Here is a 21,702-nt window from a genome sequence, read left to right on the forward strand (position 1 = left end):
CCCCGCTGCCGGCGGGGCAGGGCAGGGCAAGGCAGAGCGAGGCCGGGCCAAGCAAAGCAAAGCAAAGCAAGGCAGGGCAGGGCGGGGGCTGCTGCCACCGCCCGCCGCCCTTTAAGAGCCGCGGCGGGAGCGGCGCTGGCCCCACCCGCCGGCCGCGGGGCCGGGCCGTCCCCCTCATTAATATGAAGGCGGCGGCAGCAGCGGCGAATGGGTAATGAAGCTGTCACTCCGGCACCTACTTGTTGGGTGTCCGCGGAGCCGAGGCGCACAGAGGGCGAGCGGAGCCCGCGGGAGGGGAGCGGCGGAGCGCTCCGGGCGGCCCCGCCGGCAGCCCATGCCCTGCGCCCTCCGGCGCGCTGCGGGCGGCTCATCCGCCGCCCATGCCGCGAGCGGCCGCCGGTCCGTGGCCGGTGGGCTCGGCGGGCTCCTCTGAGGCGGCCGCGCGGAGCAGCAGGCATGCGGGGCGCCGGCCGGCGGAGCCGGGCCCCCCGCGCCGCCGCGCTCGGCCTGGCGCTGCTCCTCGCCGCCTGCGTGCAGGTAGGGGGGCGCGGGGGGCTCCGCTCCCGGACGCGGGGCGCCGCCGGCCGCGCGTCTCCCTCCTCCCGCTCCGTTGCCACCTTGCGCTTATCTAATATATATATATTTTTGTAGTTATGCCTACGCCGCCGCGGCGGGGTCTGAAACCCGCAGCCGGCGAAAGTTGGAGGGGGGAACCGCGGAGCGACTCGCCGCAGCCCCGCGCTGCCGCCGGCCGCGGTAGTAACGAGGCTGTCTCCCCTTTGATTTTTATTTTTAGGTGTCCCGGTCCACGGGCTATTTCGAGCTGCAGCTTAACTCGGTGCGGAATGTAAACGGCGAGTTGCTCAATGGGGAATGCTGCGATGGCATGAAAAGCCCCCAGAACCTGGACTGTACCCGGGACGAGTGCGACACTTACGTGAAAGTCTGCCTCAAGGAATACCAGGCCAAGATCACGCCGGTCGGACCCTGCAACTACGGATTCGGATCTACCCCCGTTCTCGGTGGAAATATTTTCTATTTGAACAGCAACAAATACTCCCATCACGGCAGAACCCCCGAGACGGGCAGGATTGTTATTCCCTTTCAGTTTGCGTGGCCGGTAGGTTGACGAGCGGGCTGTTGTTATCGCCTTTTTCTTCCTTGCGCACCAGCCTCCTACCCCCCACCCCTGCGTCGGGGCTGCGGCGCCTGCCCGCGCCCCCGTTACCGCCGGGCGAGCCGCCGGTGTGCTGCCCGGGCGGGGCCGGGGGTGGGGGGTGGGGGGGCTGCGAGGGGTGGGCGCCGCCCTCGCTCGGCGGCGGGGTGCGGGGCCGCGACAGCCTGGCCAGGGGCTGCCGGCGGCGGCGGGGTGCTGGGTGGCGGAGTCCCGGGGGTGCCGGCGCTTGTGGAGCGGCTGCGGACCGGCCGCGTGACGGGCTCCCGCCCAGACTGCAGGTGCGGTTCGCAGCGGCTTGTGCACGAAAAATTAAAAAAAAATCCAAAACAAAACAAACCCCTAAAAAGATAATAATAGCGAACAACCGGCCCCGAAAACCGAAGCCCGACGGCGGCCGCGCACCCCGGGGCTGCGGAGCCCCCGCGGCTCCGTGCAGTGCCGGGCTGCCCCCGGTAGGGGGCGCCGCCGGGCGGCGCGCGGCGCAGGTGGGGGCGCGGCGCGGGGCGCGTGCCGCGGCTCGCGAAGGGCGCGAGCTGCCGCCTCTCCTGGGGTGCGGGCGGGGCCGCTCGGCGGCGGCGGCGCGCGCGGCGACCGTTGGCGCGGGGGCTGGAGGGGCGGGAGCCGCCGCCGGCGGTGGGCGTGAGGGCTCGGGCGGCGGCCGCCGCCACGGCCTCCTGCGTCCCCAGCGCACACCCCACACCTGCGCGGGGTTGAGCGCGGCGCTCTCCGCCCCCCGGGTGGCGAAGAGAGGCTGGAGCTGCCCGCCTCCAGGCGCACGAGCCGGGAGGGAGCGCCCGAAGCGGAGCTCTGCTCCTGTCGGGAACCGGGTCGTGCATCGGCTGCCTGGGGGCGGGAGCTGTGGGCGTGCGACACGCTGGTGCTGCCCCCGTCGCTCTCAGCCGTTCTCTCCCCTCAGGATCTCGGGGGTTTCCGTGACTCGCCCCCCCCCTCCCCCGTGCGTTACCTCGGCTCCCTACCTCCCCACGCGCCGCCTGACCGAGGGGGCACACCCGCGGGGGCTGCAGACCAACGCTCTCCCCCCTCCGTGGAGGACGGGTGTGCTGGGTGCGGAGAGGGACCCATGCTGGGGCGGGCGGGAGGAAAGGCCGGGCTGCCAGCCCGGCCGCAGGCAGGTAGGATCCTGCAAGGAGTCTCACAGCTGTTGCTCCTGGCCCTTCCAAGTGGGCCACGGGGTGGAAGCTGGCAAGTTGCGAGGCGCTGAGGAATGGGGATGGTGCAATGCCCTAGCTCGGGAGGGAGATGAGTATCGGAAGCCCCGGTACCCGCGAATTGCGTTTGGCACCTGGTGACTAACAGATGATACTGCCCTTGCCGACAGGGCAAGATGTATCGAGATGTATCGCCCGTGGGGATCTTTGTTACTTGGCGAACTGCTGCTAGGAATGGTCGGGGACAAAACTGCTCACTTTTATTTCGTGCTAAAGGAAACCAGTCCCCATAGATCACATAACTTTCTGCGCTACCAGGGACCCTCTAACCTGATGCTCATGCCCCTCAGATTAAGAACTGACTGCTATTTGAAGGTAGGGGTTTTGCTCGAGTTAGATGGTTTAAAAAAACAAACAAGTAAACCCGATAAATTGCTCTGCACAGAGGTGCTTACATTCTGAATACCAGGTTGGGGTGTTTTGATTGCATTTGTTGGTGCTGTGGCCTGTTGAAACTAGAAAGTTTCCTGTTAGCAGGTATAGCCAATACTGTAAAAACAGGGTATTTGGAACTCTGCTCTTAAATTATAAGATCAAAGGTAAAATTAAGATGACTTCTCCTTTTTCTTTACCATTTAATACAGGCTTGATGAAATCATAAACTCTTCAGTACGAGATTTTGGTAACATTAGCATCTCAAACATTATATGTTATCTGCATGAGGAAGTAAAGGTAACTTAACTCACACTTTTATTTTGCCAGTTTCTAGTATTGCTACTTGAAACAAGAGGAGGGTTTGATAATCCTTACAATGCAGGTCCCTAAGCCCAGCCTTCTTTGTTTTTTCTCTGTTGGAATAAGTACATTCCTACCTTGCAGCTGTCGGATATTGTTCTATGCTCATCAAGTCCTAAGAAAGGCCTGTTTGACCTACCTCTTGCAGGTAAATTACCAGTGTCTCTAGCATACAATACGGTGTCTGCTGGGATTTTTTTTTATCACTGCCTCCAGCATTTTAAAGGACTTTAAATACTTGGTCTTTCTTTCCACTGTCTCTTCTTTTTTTTTTTTCTTTTTTTTTTCCCCAGCTGTTGCAAAGCAGCCTGTAATTTATTTAAACAGTGCCACTGCAGTTTAGTGGGTGGCTGGCTGATTTTTGGAAGGTTTACTGAATACTCTCCCTGCCTACCCTCAATTCTAAAAACAAGTTGTAGAGTAGCTGTGCTTTTAAAAACAGAGTCTGTATTGTAGTCTGTGGATGTGCTTATGGAAAGAAGCCCCTCCTGTATGTTGTAGTTACATCTTGAACTCTGGACGTTCAGCCTGTTGATGGGGAACGCGACATCTTTGTCACAACTGTACATAAGCCATATAGACTCTGCAAGGAGAGGCTTAATTATAACGATAATTTAATGCAAGGGGTTTTTGAAGTCGATTGTGTTCCTGGGTTAGATTTCAGCTCCCTGGGATAATTTCAAAATTGTTCTCTCTCAACTCAAGTTTGCAAACAAGAAACAACAATACAGGCATAGTATTTTCATATGAATTTTTTTTTGCTATACAACAGTAATGAAATTAATGTTCCCTTATTGAATATGCTGGGAAGGGACAAGACGAAAGAAAATGCGAAATTGTGTCCTTCACTTATGAAACAAATTTGCCATGGTGCTGGCAGTGAGCGAAGGACTTACTTCAGTAGTTCTACATTGGATTTTTACGGCTGAGAAATCCAACCCTAATGAAAGCCAGCATTGGTATATGTGGACTTCCTGCTGAACCTCATCTGAATGGTAACTCGCTCACTTAAGGAGACTACTGTATTAATATATAAGTTGCTCGAGGGAGGTTTTCTTGATGTCTGTTTGATATTGCAGTGTCCTGAGCTGGCAGTAGCTGTAAGGCAAGTAGTATCTTGAAAGGTGGTTTTCTGCCTTGGTTTTGTTATACTGATTTTTTTTTTTAATTTTACATGATAATATTTTACTCTGAAATTTGGACAAGTGTCTCTACTGTAAAGCTTCAGTATCAGAGTTCAGTGACTGCCACTGTTTGATACAGTGTCAGTTATCCTGTTTATTCCTATTTCCTGTTGTCTTTTTTTAATATCATTAGTCTGATCTCTGATTTGCAAGAGGAGCTTGGGATATTGCCAAAAAGTTCTTAAAATTGCTACCTTGGGATACATCATCCACAGAAATCTGGCAGTGGGAGAGGCTGAGGAACAGCTAGAACAATACAGCTGTCTTCTTCACCCACCTACCTCACATTTTTTTCTTTGCCTCCTGCTGTAAAAGTTGAAGCTTAATACTTGTTTGAGACTTTTAATGGCATAATTTGTTTGTTAACATTTATTTGCAACTTTAAAACCTAAGATGTAAGAATTCAAGTAGCTTTGAATAATTGATTCTGATCACTTAGTTTAGGTTCATGTTCGTTATTCTTGAGCATTTTCTTTTTTAGCACAAAGCTGTTCAAACACTGTAGCTTCAGAAATACCTTGCACAGCAATATTTATCAATAACAATTAGGTTATTGGAAAAATTTTAGTTTTGGATTTAATTGAAAGATGCTTCTGAAGATGATGTTTTAAAGGTATAGGAGTTCTGCTGGATGGGTTATGTGGAACCATTTTTCATACTCCTTTGTTAAGATAGCATGAAATGGAGGGGTGTGTGTGTGGTTTTTTTCTTCCACCCTGTTCCTTCCCTCAGGGAATTCACAGCTTTTCCTGCAGCATAAATATTGGTATGGCATCCATTACTTCAGTTAATTAGTCATATAGAGGAATTGTTCTGACTAGTTGTGGATGTTGAAATTGTGTATTACAGTATGCGTTATTACCTCCCCTCAGCCCTTCTGTTTTTGAGATTCTAGTCTTGACTGACAGTTGGTGTGGTGTATGTATGAGTACCGTATACTTGGAACTCCACAGATGAACTTCAGAGTTCAGGGCCTTTGAGATAAGTAGCAGGAACAAAAAATTTCAGTTCTCTCATTCAGCTATCTGAACAAGGGGTAGTAGAGGTTTAGGCAGCCCTCACAACTTGCTTGGGTAGAGGGTACCTTCCCCACTAGAATGTGGCCAACTAATTTGTTATTTTTGTAAGTACTAATCTTAAGTTTTTTTCTATTTAGAGTATGATTGTAGCACCTCTCTCTAAACTGAAGTACTGTTAACTCTCAGGTAGATAAAAATGTGTGAAAAGATATATATTTAATACCCAGGCTCTGTGTGCGTTTCATCCACGTGCAGTCCACATGTGAGTCTCCTCCAAATACCTGGAAGAGTTCAGTCTTGATCTAAAACATACACAGGATGATGAACCATCAAATATGTGAAACTGTTGAGACGATAACTTGGCTGTAGCAGTAAATGTTGAATTTATTAGAAAGCAACACCTCCCCTGCCAAAATCTGAGCAGGAATAGTTGACCTTATAGCGTTTGTTACTTAATGGGTACGGTGTTCTGTTTGGCACTTTCAGATGTTGTTTACTTCAGTATAAGCTTCTGCATCAAGCTCTCTCAATCCTTCTAAGTTGAAAAACAAAGGTGGTTAGGCCCTGGAAGGCATCGAGCCTTGAAGCGTGTTATCTGGTATCCTTGGTGCCTGTAGGGAACTAGATAGCCTGACTATAGGAAATGTTCTTGTCTATTTTTGTTTGGCTGGTAGATCTACAGTTGGTCTACATTCTGTCTTAACACAGCCATCACTACTCTCTGATCAGGATCTTGAGGCTTTGCAATGAAAACATCCTGGATTAGATTACTCTCTGCTCCCTGATGGAGTAAACATGCATCCTGTCAGCTTGAATGACAACCCATTGCAACAGATAGGCTTAATTTAAGCAGGTTAAAGTTAGGCCATTTAGCACTGAAAGAGGTGCTTGTACACAGTTGTACCCAAGGAACGGTGTGTACACTTGTGTCTCAAAAAAGATTAGAATTTCACAAATGAAGCATCCTCAAGTGATACACAGCAAGCTTGACCTCTAAATAGTTGTTCTTTGCTTCATTGAAACTCCATTTTGAAAAAAAAACCCAACAAACTGCATGCAAAGACACAGTCCCAGGCAAGACCTGAGGGTGGGGAATTAGAAATGAGAGCAAGACCTTATGCCAAAATGTAAAATTCACCTGGTATAGCAATGGGTTACAATGTACATGCATCACACCTTGTTAGCAGAGGAAGTCAGCATGGAAAAAATAATGTCATTGATAGCCATATATTGATGAACTACATGAATGTTTAATGTCTTATTTGCCAGCAGCATAACTTTTTTTTCCCCAGGTGGAAGGCTCTGCGGATAGCACAACTCTTCCTTTTTAATGCCTGACCTCTCCCCACCCTGCCCCAAGCTCGCTGCTTGCTTACTGACTCTGCCCAGTTGGCTTCGCAGTAGACTTTAGGACTGCTGTGGTAACTGTCATACCAAACTGTTTCTTATTTTGACAAAATGCCTGCAGTCCTTGTGTTCATAAAGCCTTCCCCTGCCTGTTGCAATTCATGGACAGATGTGGATCAGAAAACACGGATCCATGTTTCTTCAGTCTTGGGGAAGTAGATCAAGGAATTGTATACCTTCACCTGCTCAGTATTGTATTTGCCTTCAAACTTTTTTGATCAGAAAAGAAAGGCTGAGATTTGGGCAGTGGCTTATTATATAAAATATATCCCTTTAGTTTCAAGTTACACAAATGCAAAGAGTAGCTTGCAGGTTTTGTTATAGTCTTTCCTAAAAGAAGACAGTTGGGTGATGTTGTAGAGACTGACTTTGCAGTGCTGGGTAGTGACAACTCCAGTTGATTTCAATAGCAGCTGCAGGTGTCACCTCTAAAAAAGAATCAAGGCCTTAATGGTCAACACTTCAGAACCACTCTTTGAAAAAGGGATTTATTATTGGCATGCTGTGTGTGCCAGCAACTATTTGCAGCCTGCCCAGAATAGAAAGCCTAAAGACTTAAGTTTCATGTAACTATAGAAAATCTGTCTTCTAATTTTAAGCAGAAATGTTCTTTGCACTCATAATCTTTCATACATTGATGTCACTAAATCTAGAATTTCTTATGTCTTTGAAATAAATCTGCCTCAGAGGACAGTATTCTGCTAGCTATTTAAGCTTTTATGCCTTAAAGTTCTGGGGGTTTTTTGAATGTCACAGAGGTGATCAGATAGTAAAGAACACTTCTATTTATACACCTTGAAAGCTTCCTTAAATAAACACTTGCGTATTTATTAGAAACACTGAGGCTGAACTCGAAACTTGCCAACAAATAACCTTACCTTCCAGACACTGAGAGTGGTATGCTTAGACACCTCTTGTCAACTTTCTAATCTTTATTCCAGAAGGTACTCCAGCCAGCCTATCAGTGAAATGCTACACTCTTAGCCACACAGCTGGTGTGGGTGTTAAATCTTTGGCTGAAAATGGACTAGGTGTTGAAGTAGTCAGGATTACTCTTACACTAGAGGGTGTGAGCTGGAGAAGAGGGCGAGGTAGAAACAGAGCATGTTCGGTTCACTGCAGCATGGTGAAGGCTTTGTAGCACTCTGGGCTGTTTGAACAGGTTTCACACACTGTTTTCTCAAAAAAAAAAAAAGTCTGCATATGAAATGTCTGCTAAAGACGTGACTACTTGTAGCTTTAATCTTAAGCAATCAGTATGTCTTTAACATAGTTGGTTGGGGTAAAACCACAATTGATGGTGTTTATGTCAGACTTGTGATGTTTAGCCTAATTGGGTGACCTTCCTGCTGTGTTGTAGACTTTCTGAGAGAGCCTGTGAAGTTCCAGGAAATCTGTTGGCGTAGATGTTGAGAAGCTTCATGTTGTAAGCTACCTTCTGTGTTTGATGCTACTGCTTGTATTCCTTGCTCAAGTCCAGCTCGCTTTGAGTTACTATTAGAGTTCACTGTTTGTCAGCACAAAAACTGCAAACAAATTGAGCTTCTGTCAAACAATAAATTATGTGAAACAACTGTGTTTTCTGGATGTGAAAAATGCCAAAAATGGTTTAGTGCATTTTTAATCTGTTTGTCATTAATCACTTGCCAGAAAGTTTTTCTTGTATGGGAAGGATTTTGAGACAGATGTGCAAGGTGAATGGTTTTATTTTTTTTAAACTTATTTTAAAATTACTTTTGTCCTATGCCTGTGGGTTGGGGGCTGTCTGGCCCCTCTTTTGAGCAACGCCATCAAGTTGCTGTGTGTAGGTGAGATGAGTGGAATTAATCTTTTCTGTGTAGTCTGACTCGTTCAATTGTCTTTCCTGTAGGTGTTGCTTTGTGTGAGTGTTGGCTCTGAAATACATGACATGAACATACTTTAGAAACTACTTTATTAAGTTCATAAAGCAGCTATGATCGCATTGTATACTTAGTCATCTGCAGAAGCTTTAAATTACTGTGTGCCTGAAAGCTTCCCTCCCTCCTCTTCTGAAAACAAGGCCAGTGTTTTGTCAACTCTGTGTGGGTCCTGTTTGCATTGCTTGCTCTTGTTCACAGCTTCTCAGCCTACTGAAGAGACTAAAAAGGGAGGGCACCTTCCTGCTAGCACATCAATTTACTTTCCCTTGGTCCTCTCCAATTCTAGCTGCTAGTAATTCTCTGATCTGGAAGAAGCTTGAGAGCAGCAATTTGGAAGGAGATAGGCTACTTCAAGGAGTGAGGAATAAGGGTATACTGGCATTGCTTCTGGTGGAATGTTAAGACCATCTGTGCTAGGTCTTGTTGGGTACCTGCTGAACTTCTGCCTCCTGTGGGGCAGTAGGACCCTCTCAGAGCTGCTGCCTTCCCCTGCAGTACACCCAGGGACATGAGTCAGGAGGGAGATAGCTGAAGAGCTGTGTGATGGCTTTTGTGTAGATCATCTTGAGTCAGAGAGGAGTGGCCATCCCTGATTTAACCATAGACTTTCGGTGCCTTTACTGTATAAGGAAAAATACTCTATATAAAACTTAATCTTTAAGACTGCTGTCTTAGGTGGAGACTATCATATGTCCATTGATATTATAGATGAGCAATGAAGCTAGACTAGGACTGAACAAGTTTATTTTTCAGTTACTCTGATTCCTTTGTCTTTTTCTGGTCTGATGGCTAGAGTTTTGCCGAACGAGACTTGGTTTTAGAAATCCGGTGTGTGCAACATAGTAGATGCATTTCAACATCACCAAAGATGTACATATCATCCAGTTCTTTGAGATAAATGGTTGCTATTTCCCTGAAATGTCTCTACTACTGCTTTTGATATCAAGAATTTTTCTTGTAATTACATTTGGATAATGTTTTACTCTTATGAAATCTTGTTTAAGAGTTGGGCTCTAGCTTATGCTTATTTATTAAACTTTATTCCCAAGTTCATTTTTTTTGAGTTGTAGTTAGCCTTTGTATAAAAAGGAGAAAATGTAAAGGTTTATCTTATTAATTACTGTTTCAGATACTAAATAAAGTGTAAAAAGCATATTTGACATGAAGATCTGATAGCAAGTGCGAAGAGGAACGCACAGCTGAAACACATAGTAAGCGTGGATTTTTCTGTGGCTGCAATGACTGTTTGCTCCTCAGTGGCAGTTAGAATGCTGTATTAGATGGAAGGGGCAAGGCATTTCAAGGCTAAATGACAATCTTAGTTGTACTTGATTAGAGCTAGCAGCAGTTGCTAAGAAACAGCCTAATAGTCCTTGAGTAACCAATTATATGTGCCTTGGACAGATGCACAGGTGCTCATTCTCTGAAGTTTTTTGTGGTGTGTGGTTTTTTTTTTTTTAAATTTGAGATAAGGCTGGAGTATTAGTACATAAACTGCAATCTGTTTACATCCTGCTTTGGGCTTGAAAGTCCTGATTTTTTTATATATGTGTGTGTATATATATATATCTTGTTCCCAGCAGGATGTGTTCTGGTGGTTTTTTTGTTCAGCACATTACTATTTTATTATTGTTACACTTAAATTTTTCTTGCAATGCCTCTTCTACTACTAGATAGTCCACTCCTATGCTTTCTAGTACTCTGAACATACCAGCTTAAGTAACTTTAAGCGTCTAATGTCTGAATTGGATAAATTTTACATTTCTGGACTTTCAGTGAGTAGGCAATATTAATATTGATGCAGTATCCTACAGCTGTTAGAAAATGCTACTTTCAGGCAGAGCTAACTTTGTTCCTTCTACACTTTCACAATGCAAATTGTAGTGAAATTTTGTATGAGCTCCAGTTAACCTAAAACATCAAATAGGATTCTTTCAGTCTTTTTTTTTTTTTTCTGAAATATATATATAGTTCTGTTTATATTAAATTGAAAAGTTGAAACATCTAGCTTGAAACACAGTCTAAGCTTCTAATGCTAAAGGTCTGGGATTCCAGCTGGAGAACTTAAGTTCTAATGAGGAAGCTTTTTCATAGTTGGAGGGCTTGACTGATATGTGCTTTAAGCAGTAAGCAGAGAAGTACATAAATAGCTTACTTACTGGTCTACTCCAATCAAGACTGAAGTAGAAGTTTTTTAGGGTGTGCAGGTTTTGGTACCATTTACTGTTCTTCCTATTCATTGAGGACAATTTTAATAGCACGGGCTTGGTAACCTGCACTGCTGCTTAATAGATTTTTAGAGGCAATTCTTTTCTCTTACACCAAATTCTTTTCTTTTGTTTGTTCTTTTACAAACAAAAAAAATTTTGGAGTCCTTTTGATAGTTCTAGTTCTTTCATGTTAGGATAACGTTAGGATAACAAGGTTTTCCTTATATCACAACATGGAGTTTTTACTATAATTGGCTGCATGTACTCAGCAAAGTCTGGAAGTCAGACCATGTTTACTTGGACTATTAAGAGCCAGTATAACCATCTGCTGCCCCTCACTAGTCACTGGTTTTTGTACACAACAATGAGCTGATAGCACCTCCTGTGTTGTTTGTAAACTGTTCTTTAAACCACATGTTTATATATAGGCCCAAAATGTTTTAGTGTTGTATTTGGCTGTTGGACACCTTTGTAGAACAGAGTATTGTTTCCATGATTCATCCACACAGATCAGTGCTTTCTTCTATCAGAAAGTGAGGAAGGGAAGGAGGCAGAGAAAGTGATACGTTTAGACTTGCATGCACACTTAAGATGTTGGTTGTCAAATATTTAGTGCTCCTGCAGTGCCTTCTGATGTTTGCTGTTAAGCTGTGATAACTTCAGGATTGTATGGTTTACAGCTTGTAGTCCCTCCACATCTTCTCTTGCTCTGTAAGAGGTGGAGAGTAAGATGGTTGCTTAAACCTAGCTGGTGACAATTCTTTAAAGGTTAGTTTCCAGAATTCAAATCCCTTTTTGCTAACACTGCATGTCCAGGGCTTAAACTGTGGACTGTCAGAATGTAATTGTCGCAGGGCTTAGACAGAAGAACAAACTGTGGCATATCGACAGATCTTCTCAAGCTGTTTGTATCTACTCTTAGATCACTGCAAATGCAAGGTAAATAAAATAAGCTTCAGCTGGTGGGAAAAGATAGTCTTGACTTATGTCAGCTTGCTATTAGTGATAATTTGTTTGTCCCTAAGCCCTTGGGATGGGTTTTCAAGATTTGGTGGTCTGTGAAACTTCAGCTTGCCAAGGAATCTGGAGGAGACAGAACAATGTAAGAGTCAGTGGCAAATGAAGTACTAAAGAAACTGAAAAGTATTCATTCACTAGTACACATTCTTGAGTTATAAGTCTAGCTTTGGACTAGCAAAATTAGTCTCCAGGGTGGGTTTTTTTGTTACCTTGCTTTATGTGGCTTCATTCTGTTCTCCATTGATACTCATGAGGAAAGTTGTAACGTTGGTACCCACCAGAAAAATAACTAGGGGTCAACAATGAAATGAACTTGAAGACAAGCTGAGATAATCTCTGTTTGTAGCTTCTAAATCCATGTCAATAGGAGGAGAAGGGGAAAAAAATAAAGAAGCACTCTTAATTCACTCAGAGTAAATTTACAGACCAAGTGTCTGCTTTCAAAGGTTGTTCCATGTACTTGCTACACTTATTATAAAGCTTTCCTTCAAGAGGCATGCCAATTTGTAGGGCATGATTTGTCTGATTTGTAATAATACAAAGCTATATCAGATCCCCTCTGGCTTACATTAACCTGAAAGATATGATTTGATGTTTTGTTATGGTGGGATCGATCAAGTCTTGGTTGTCATATATTCAAATAAGTACCTTGGAATTATAAGCTACATATACTGTTGTATGCTGTGTTTATGTGCTGCTGTAAGCAGTTCATTTTTAATAGTAATTAAATACAGTGTAATAGCTGGTGCTGAGCGAAAAACATGATAAAGTTTTACTGTAGCCACAAAGTACTGTTCAGAAGATTCAGTTCTGCTGCTGGAATATGATACAAGCATTTGTTTCAGGAACACATTTATAAAGTTTTTTCATGACTGAACTCTGGTGCTGCCATGTATATTTAACTAAGGGTGCATGTCTGTGTGCAGAATCCTTTGTTTAATCCTTTGTTCAAGTTCCTTGCGTGTGTTGATCTACATGAAGGAATTTGCATCATCTCTTACAGTGGCAACTTATTTTTTCTGTTCAGCTTATTCCTAAAATTTATGGAGAACAGCAAGATATGGATATAGCTTTGGTTGTGTCTGCAGTGTCCTGGTTCAAAGAGCTGAGGAGGTTGTAAGGGAAGGTGAGCAGCTATCTGTGAAGTTGCAATAAAGTGTTTTATTTCTGTTTGTTTCTCTGCCAGCCTCTTTAGCGTGTGCAGAAATTCAGAACTGAGCTGGTGTTCAGTTTGGGGCTGAAATGGACAGTTCAAGTGCATTATCCCCTTTTTCTCAATTAATGACACTTCTGTTACTAGCTGTGAGTAAATCTGTAATCTGTTTGGTAAGTCTTCTGTGCAAATGTAAAGTTCAAATTGACTGAAACTGTCGAGCAACTCATGTAGCAATAAAACTCAGACATTTTTGTTCCTTGGGGTGAAAAGGCCTATGGCAGTACCTGTAGCCAATGCCATTGGTGAAAAATTAGCATCTTGTTTGGAGCTATACAAATGTTTGATCAGTCAGCTGTTGCCATCACTGTGGGCCAGTGAAGCCTTTGCCTTGTGTGTCCTCTTTCAAACGTGACTGATGCTGCCCACCTAGCTCTAGGATTGACTTGGTTGGGTAGGATTGATGAGAGAGTTGAAGAGGACTTAAAAAAAGAGTGCCCTAATCTCTGTCCTCCCTTGGGAACAGAAGTTGGGTATGGGCCTCTCTTCTTCCTCGGGCAAGACATCTAGGCTCATTAGTTTGAAATGGTTTTGTGGGCATTTGCTTTTTCAAAAACAAAGGGAAAGACTGCAGTGCTATCAACAGCTAACATTATTTAAAAGGGTTAAGATTAAAATACTACTCTTTCTTCCTGGGAAATTTGCATACGTAGAACTTAGGCAAATATAGAAAAAATAGATATGCCCCCACCTTCTTAGCATGCATATTTTCCACACAAAAGAGTGCATGCAGGTGTTCTGTGTTTAGAACAATAATTAAAGTATGTTATTACACAGTTAGTTTAATTCTCTCTTGACTTCAAGTTGAAATTATAATGAGGCATGGCTTAAAGTGCCCAGAGGACACTAATATCCATGCCGCATGGGGGGGAGGGGAAGAGTAGTATTAATTACTAGTTCATCTTTGAGTTCTAAATATTAGCATAAAACAAGTCTTGCACTAACCGTTAATGGGTCTTCATGGTTGTTACATACACTTCAAAAGAGAAAATCTAGCTACATTTTCATTAATGCAACAAGAAGGTGTACATATAATGGTCTTAATTTGTCTTGGACTTCTTCCAAAACTTTAGGAAAGGAGTAGGACGTGGCTACTTGGTTAATATCGAGTTTGTCTGAAACAGTTCAAAGGTGGTAGCAATGCTAAAAGCTTTGGCTTTAAAATCTGATAAAATGATGTTAAGATGGTACCCAGCTGTCTGCATGGTATTGTACTTGTACATGTCTCTTGCTAAAAAGCTTTTTTCCCTTTGTTCTCTAATTTCATCAATACTTTCTTCTGTTCTTTGCTATTGAATTAACTCCGTGGATTTCTGCAAACTGCTAGTGCTAGCTTCAGCTGTGGTGGAGAGGACTGCATCTTAATATCTGTGAAGTCATGGAAGGATCTCAGATGTAAATAGCTTGTTTATTTCCTTTTATGTAATGATCAGGCAAAATGTCCGTGGAAACTTAGTCTTCTGACCCTCTGTCTAAAACAGTGTTTTCTAGTGGGTTTCCGACTCTTCTTTTTGTCCCCTAAAATCAGATACTAGCAGAGAAACATCTGCTGGAATTGCTATGCTTTTCTCTTTTGCATGACTTCTGATTTAATCTCAATTAAAAATCAACACCCCGTGTTCTCCCTAAATAGGATGGAAGGGAAGGCTATTACTTGAGGTTCTAGCAGGTTTGTGGCGTTGATGCATGTGGGGTTGATTTCATTTTCCTGCAGAAGCAGCAGGAATTGTCAAAAAGAGAGATGAAATCTGGGGAGGTTACGCTAGGTTCTCCCATGTGAGAGATGGGATCCAGTAGAAACTGTGGCACTTCTTTGACTACCCTCAGCTAAAGTAGTAGGATGTTGTCTCTTCTTTTTGTATGGTAGCTGGTATATTTAAAATAGTTTTGTTTTGGTAATTGACTGGCTTTTCGATCTATTTCTGTCTTACTATCTAATTTCTCTATCTAATTTCTTCTAAGGTATAGAAGGAAAGCTTGCTGATGCTATTTTATGTCCCAGGTTGCTTTCTAGAAAACTTCATTGTAACAAGCACATTAACACCTATAACAAAAGATATTTAAAGATCAGTTAACTTTTAATCAGATCATATAAAGGTTTAGTGTGTATGTATGTGTTAGGTAAATTAACCAGCAGAGGGGGGCTGGGGCAGTAGAGAGAATGACTAATGCTTCTGAGCACTGGTGTCAGCTGGTTGCATTAGCTCTTGTGTTTGGTGCTCGTCATTAGCTCTGATCAGCTATTGAAGCAAAGCTAAGTGATGAGCAGGATGGTTTCTTAACACTCTTGTTACCAGGTGGGTTTTACTTTGTGTAGGTATCATCCTTCTTTATGGTGTCAGTTGTTCTTCCACAGCAGTCATGTATGAACAGAGCATTGCACTGCTCAGGCATCTGTGGAAGAGCTGGCAGTTGGGAGAAGCTGTACTTTTCGAGGCCTAATGGTTTTTGTGGGATGTTCGGCTGCTGTCTAGCAGATCTAAGGATCACCTCCACAAGATGCAGACAAAATCTGCCATGCTTTTTGCAGGCTGGAATGCGTGTGGTAGGATGAGCTTCCTTTATGTAATAGAAGTTGTACTGAGTTGTTGAATGATACCAAGTTTCTGGAACTCTTTTTCTGTTACTGGTTAGAGACCTGAAGGAGAAGCTCTTCTGTGGGTACTGACAAAAATGTTTAAGGCATTTTTGCCCTATCGGACAATGTACAAAAAAATCAAATTGAGATGGTTACGTGCAATAGTTTACCTCAATAGGTACGGCTCTAAAAGGCCTGTGAAAGCTTAATTCCTGTTTTCCCACCCCTGTTCCTTTTGGTCTAAAACGTGTTTCCTGAGGTCACTAAGGATTCTGATCTCAGCTCAAATTCTGAGTCTGTGTTGTCTGAGCCCTGGACTGAACCTGTAATGTCTGTTGGGTACATAGCTACTGAGGCAGATCCAAAGGGCTAAGCTGATATATCTACTGTTTCCCTTTATCAGGAGTACTCCAAGTATCCATGCAGAGTATCTAGGAGCATCTGTTAGAAATTTAGGCAATCAGTCTTGCTTGCTCTGAAGAGACTGGATCTTATTCCTGTAGTTTGTGTCTGGGATCTTGAGTAATGACAAGGATTCCTTATAATACTTGAAGATAGGTTTTATGGATAACAGTGTTGCATTTGAGGTAGTTCAGTGAAGTTAGGGAAACTTCTGTAGTAAGTTTGTGACTCTTCCCCCTCCCCCCTTCCAGCTTTAAAGTTCTAATACTTCTTTCTTGTTAGCTGGTATTTCCAGAATGTCACAGATGTTCTTGCTTTCACAGCTTTTGTGCTAGTCATGCTAACCTAATCTTCACCCTTCTTATTCTATTCTCCCCCAAATTCCCACTGGAGAATATAGGTGGTGTTTTGAAAACTGTTTTGTTCCTTCTTTGAGAGGCTGACTGGTTCCTGAGTGACTGAGGGGTACAGCTTTTAATGGGGGAGGTATTTCTTGCTTGTGCTTCAGCTAGTGTGGAAGAATATGTCTGTCTGGAGCTGTGATACTTGGCTCAGTGACATATATAGACAGTGCAGAATCACTTTAGAGGAGGAAGAGTAACTAGGAATAGCGCCAGCCTTCATCTGTGTTAGATGCCAGTAAGGATTGGTTTTGACTACTGTAAATAGAATAGCTAAAGTTTGGAGATGAATTGCCTAATTCTTTCAGTTACTTTTCTGTGTAAGCCTCAATTTAGTCTTTCCCAAGGCAAATACTGGTTTTCTTATAGTTAAACCAGGATCTTAATCACAAATGTGGTGGCAAATTCTTGTGTGGAAAAATTGCTATAAAATCAGTAAGCTTAGTATTTCACTTGGCACTTGTCAATCTTCAGCAAGTTAATAAATGATAAATGCTTGCTGTATTTCTGCATTTCTCCTATCTTGCCTTGGATGACAGTATGTTCTGCTTTATGTCACCCGACTTAATCACTCTTAAAACACTGTCTGGATTACATCTTCCTCAGGGGAAGTTTCAGAAGCCTATAGTCCTCTAAACCTTTATTCTAAATAGTAAGATCTCCTGGTTAGTAGCTCTATCTCAGCTTGACTTTTTTCTGAATAGCGTTTGTTGCATCTACTGCAACAGGTTTGCTATGCATGCATTGCATTACATGGTTTGGCGATTTTTGCAATTATTTTATTTCATGTGACACTTCGGTATTGCAGAAAGGAGAATCCTGATTAGATTTTTCAATTATGACTTCTTCTGTCTCTGCTTTCAAAGAGGAGTTTTGAGGTATGATTCTAAATCTAATTCAGAACTGTTTTTTGTTTTTCCTAGCTTCCCTTTTTTCTTCCTCTAACATTCCTTGGTCACGATTTTGATTACCCTGGGATAGATACTAGTGGCTTGGACAGGGATGCAAGATTCAACAGTGTAAATTTATTTTTTTTAGTAATCTCTTGTTTTAATGTCAGACATCAGAAGAAGTGGAATACTTGCTTCAGAACAGCACCCATACTGAAATCAGAGTTCAGGGAACATAGGCAAATGTTCATGGAATTCTAAGGGCAAGAATATGGAAAATTTCATTCTTTCAAGCTTTGTTTTCAATCTGGGAACTTCCTGTACTACTTGTGATTGATCTCTCCTAAGTATTTGTGCTACTCTGCCCTTGGACCCACAAAGCTCTTAAAACCACTTTGCACTTGGGCAACCTGTGTAACATTTTGCCAAGCTTTGCATAAAGTGCCATTTTACTACTTTTTTTCTGACCATGGCTCTTGTTAGCTTAATTTGATGCCCTTTAGTTCTTGTTCAAGAACAAAAAATGGATGACCTATTCATAACAATCCCCAGGGCTTTTTGTAGCTTTGTAGACTTCTATCACATACTCTAGTTGTTGCTCCTCCAGGCTGAGGGGTTTTGACCAGCTCTTTAATTCCCCTCATGGAAATCATTTGGTTCTTTATTCCTCCTTGTTACCTTTCTCTGGACCTTTGATTTCTAACATCCCCCTCTTGGAGGATGCTATTCATCCCATCTCTTGGGAGAGGGAGAACCACACTGCTTCCCTCCACCTTCACTTTCAGAATCACACAGTGGCATAACACCGAATGTTTTTTTTCCTTGTTTCCCCTTGTTCTCTAGCCTCCCCTTCTAGTCAGGGTGCACTTTCCAACTGACTTCTGACTATTAAGACGTGAAGACATGGATGAGAGTGGGAAGCAAACCTCTTGATCAAAGAACTTGCGTTGAGCTTGTGAAGGGAACTCACTTAGCTAGAAACAAGCTGGCTTTGGTGGATTGAAGGAGTAGCTGTTTATGGAATTGGCAAGTCACAAGATGTATTTTGTGAAGCCTTGCTTATCAATACAAATTTGCACAGAAGAACGAAGTCACAAGTATCATTAACTTGGGATTATGAGGCTCTCTGAAAATGTGTTTACATTCAGCAAAGTTGGAAGTTCAGATGACAAGATTTGTACTCCCATTATGAGAATTGGTACAAAGAATTCTTAAAGATATTGTGGAAAGTGAAAGAAATGGTTGGTAAGATTAAACTAAGTATATGTTAGTCTAAGAACTGGTTTCAAGACCTCCTAGAATGCCACTGATCTAGTCACTAGCATAAAATTGTAGTTACTGATCATTCGCCTAAGAATAGGTGGATTATTTTTTTCATGAGCATTATGCTTGCTCAGCTGGTTTGCAAAAAAAAAAATCTGTCACTTGTGATGTATTGATTAGTTGTATAAACCAATGCTTTTGTTGAGACTTGTGGCACACAAGAGGTGCCTAGAGGTGGCATAGGCAGAAGGCATTTGCAGTAAAATAGAAATGTTTCAACAAAACTGGTAAATGTGGTAGCAGATAGCTTGGATTGCTGTCAACCATCGACACTCTTGAGATTTTTCCAGCAAAACATAGCAAAGGCAAATTATCACAGGAGCCTTTGTACCTGAGTGGCTAAGTTTTCATGGATGCTTTTTCTATTGTTTAGTTCTGGAAGTCTAAGGAAAAGAAATGATTCGGAAGCCAATCCTATGGTGTTTGTTCAAACTTAAATGACCACAGTTGACAGCTTGGATTTCAGAGTTGGAACTTAATCTCCCTGAGTACAGCAGAGATGTGTATATGCTGGAATCGGGGGAGGGGTGATGGAGTTAGGGTGTGGATGAATAGCAGATAGCTATAAAAAGCAGAGGCAGGAATTACTTCTATTCCACAGGAGTAGCATTGCTGCTATGCATGTAATGATGAAAGGCACTACTTTAAAATAGGGGCAGGCTCTTGTGGAAGCTTTAATGTCCTGTGAGCTGAGGGTAGCTAGCAGATTAGTTGTTCTTCAGATAAATCCTGATTTGGCTAACTGCTGGGTCAGATCTCCTGCAGTTTTTCTGAACAAGAAGGTAATGACTTCCTTCTGGCACTGTGAGAACTGTTAGTGAGGTGCATGCTTCCCATTTACTCAAGGATGCTGCAGCTCTGTCTGCAGCAGCTGTCTGACAGATGGTGCTATCAAAGGTCAGGGCCAGTACTGAGATACTGGGAACAAATACTCTGTCAGCTGAGATTTGCTTTAAGTGTCTGTCTAGGGTACTAAGTTAAGAGAAGCGTGTGGAGTCTTTCTTCCATTGGTTTAGCTTCTCATATGTAGATGGATCTCCAGAGAGCTTTCTCTTTGCTCTGTATGTGGTCCGAGGTGACTGCATTAATGTTCTCCCTAGAGGACCTCTAATCAGAGACATGGCACTTTAGCCTCTTGTGAGCTACCTGAAAACTGGTCATTGTTTTTACAGACATTAGCTAAAGCTAAAATGTTTGCTGTCCCATGATATATCAAGATCCCCTCATATCGGGAAACTCCTGTTGCATTCTGCCATTGCAGCAGGATCAGAGTATCTTCAAACATTGACTTGAAGATCTTCTTACAGATATACAATCTAGTATGGTATGTCATGATCTAGTATTTTGATCACCTTGGAGAGAAGCACACTATGCTTCTGTTTCACAACGTGCTGGGCACTGCCAAATAGATGTTGTAACACCCCTTTAAGTTCCTCCTTGAAGTTGTTTTATCTTTTAGATGCATGCAGCCCGTTGTTGGTAGGATTCTTCCGCCTAGTCACTGGGTAATTTTCTTTAACTGGAGGTGAGTCTCTACCTGGGTGTTAAATTTGATATATTAACTCCAAGACTGACTGTAACTTATTCCCCTGTTGTTTTTATTTGTGCTCCTTTTGCAATGAAATGAGTCTTAATAGTCTAGACATCAAGATTTCCCCCTGCCACCCCCATATGCGTACACACTTACACACCCCTCTAGTTTTGACTTATGCTTAGTTTGGGGGAGGAGCGGAATGAAGTGTTCAAACTCACGTAGGTGGAGATATCAGCCTGTTGGCTGTTAACCATGGCAAAAAATACCACCCTCCCCCCCCCCCGGTTTTGCAGACTTCCTAAAGATTGTCAGGTGGGGCTAATTCATAAAGAGTTCCTCTCACACAACAGTAGGGTTCCAAAGTTTGTAAACATCATCCTTCTTTTGTGACTGGATGAAGAGGAGTATAACTGCAGTAATTGCTTTCAAATAGAAGGCTTCAACTTGCTCAGCTGCTTTCTGCTATCTGCTGCCGATGTTTGCAGCACTCTAACCCAGCCTTCCACAGTGCTTCTAAAAAAATTGGGTTGTTTGGCCCTGGTTTCCAAAGGGAAGGCTTTTGTGTAGGACTTGCTATGCCAGTGGTGCTTGCTTCTCAAATAAAAAATGAGGGTTTAGAGGATGGGCATCTTCATGATTTTGTGTGGTGGAATGGCCTCTGTGTTCAGCAGATAAGTTCTTGCATGCCAGTGTGTCTGAAATATCCTTCAAGTTTCAAAAAATAGTGTGTGCACACATATATATACACACACGCCTCCACACCCCCAGAATGGGGAGCAGTTATTCCTTCAGTAAAGGTCTCCATTATGTCTTTATAATGTCTCCTTCTAAAAGATCAACCTGCAGGCTTGTTACATCTATCTGCCCTTGAACCTGTGTTGAAGATGAGTCCTGGACCTTCTCAGAATCTTTCTTTTGTTTCTTCCTTACACCCTTTGCACTTCTGGCTTATTCATGAGGAAGTTGTAAGAACTTGCCTAGCTGCAGAGCTCCTGGGGAAGGAAATGGAATATGCTTGCCTTTAAGTCAGCTTTTTCCATGGCAAACAGGCTGTTTGGGGGAGGGGGAGAAGTGCTGGAAAAAAAAAAAGGGCCAGGGGGAGCCCCCAGACCTTTGCTTGCACCCCAGACCTTTGCTTGCCTGGAAGTTTCTTAGGAAAGCAAATCTGAGAGTCAACCATGCTGATCAAGACTTAGTGGACTTGGTTGCAAGAAATATTGGTGATGACTTACTCCAGAAGTTACAAGAATTAGACTAATAATAAAAATAGCAATATGCTGCAGTTGTTTGACCTGTTTTCATGGTTGAGATGTTCAAATACAAATGTCTGACCTTGCTTGAGGATTGAAAGGGAATGGTACTTGCTGGTGATGAGACCCTGTGTTTACTGTGTGATGATGGAATAGAAAGATAATGAAGACTCTGCATTTGTTTAGGAGCCACACTTATTTCTACTTCATAGCTGATTCCTGATTTCTT

At 43.1% G+C, this 21,702-nt stretch overlaps 1 protein-coding gene across 2 annotated transcripts in view; it reads left to right on the forward strand.

Annotated features, from left to right (window-relative positions):
* Positions 1–207: 207 nt before the first annotated feature.
* The window catches only part of JAG2 (jagged canonical Notch ligand 2), a gene marked incomplete at both ends in the record, with an annotated part of 71,714 nt that continues 50,219 nt past the window's right edge, over positions 208–21,702 (forward strand). Inside the window, 2 exons of one of the 2 annotated variants that reach the window (XM_082000726.1) lie at positions 208–537; positions 797–1,120. In XM_082000726.1, the coding sequence (XP_081856852.1) occupies positions 208–537; positions 797–1,120 (654 nt within the window). The remainder of the gene's footprint in view (positions 538–796; positions 1,121–21,702) is intronic. The other variant, XM_082000727.1, reaches the window with a different exon arrangement.

The sequence above is a fragment of the Phaethon aethereus genome, assembly GCF_964289735.1.
Source record: "Phaethon aethereus genome assembly, chromosome: 5".
NCBI classification, from domain to species: Eukaryota; Metazoa; Chordata; class Aves; order Phaethontiformes; family Phaethontidae; genus Phaethon; species Phaethon aethereus.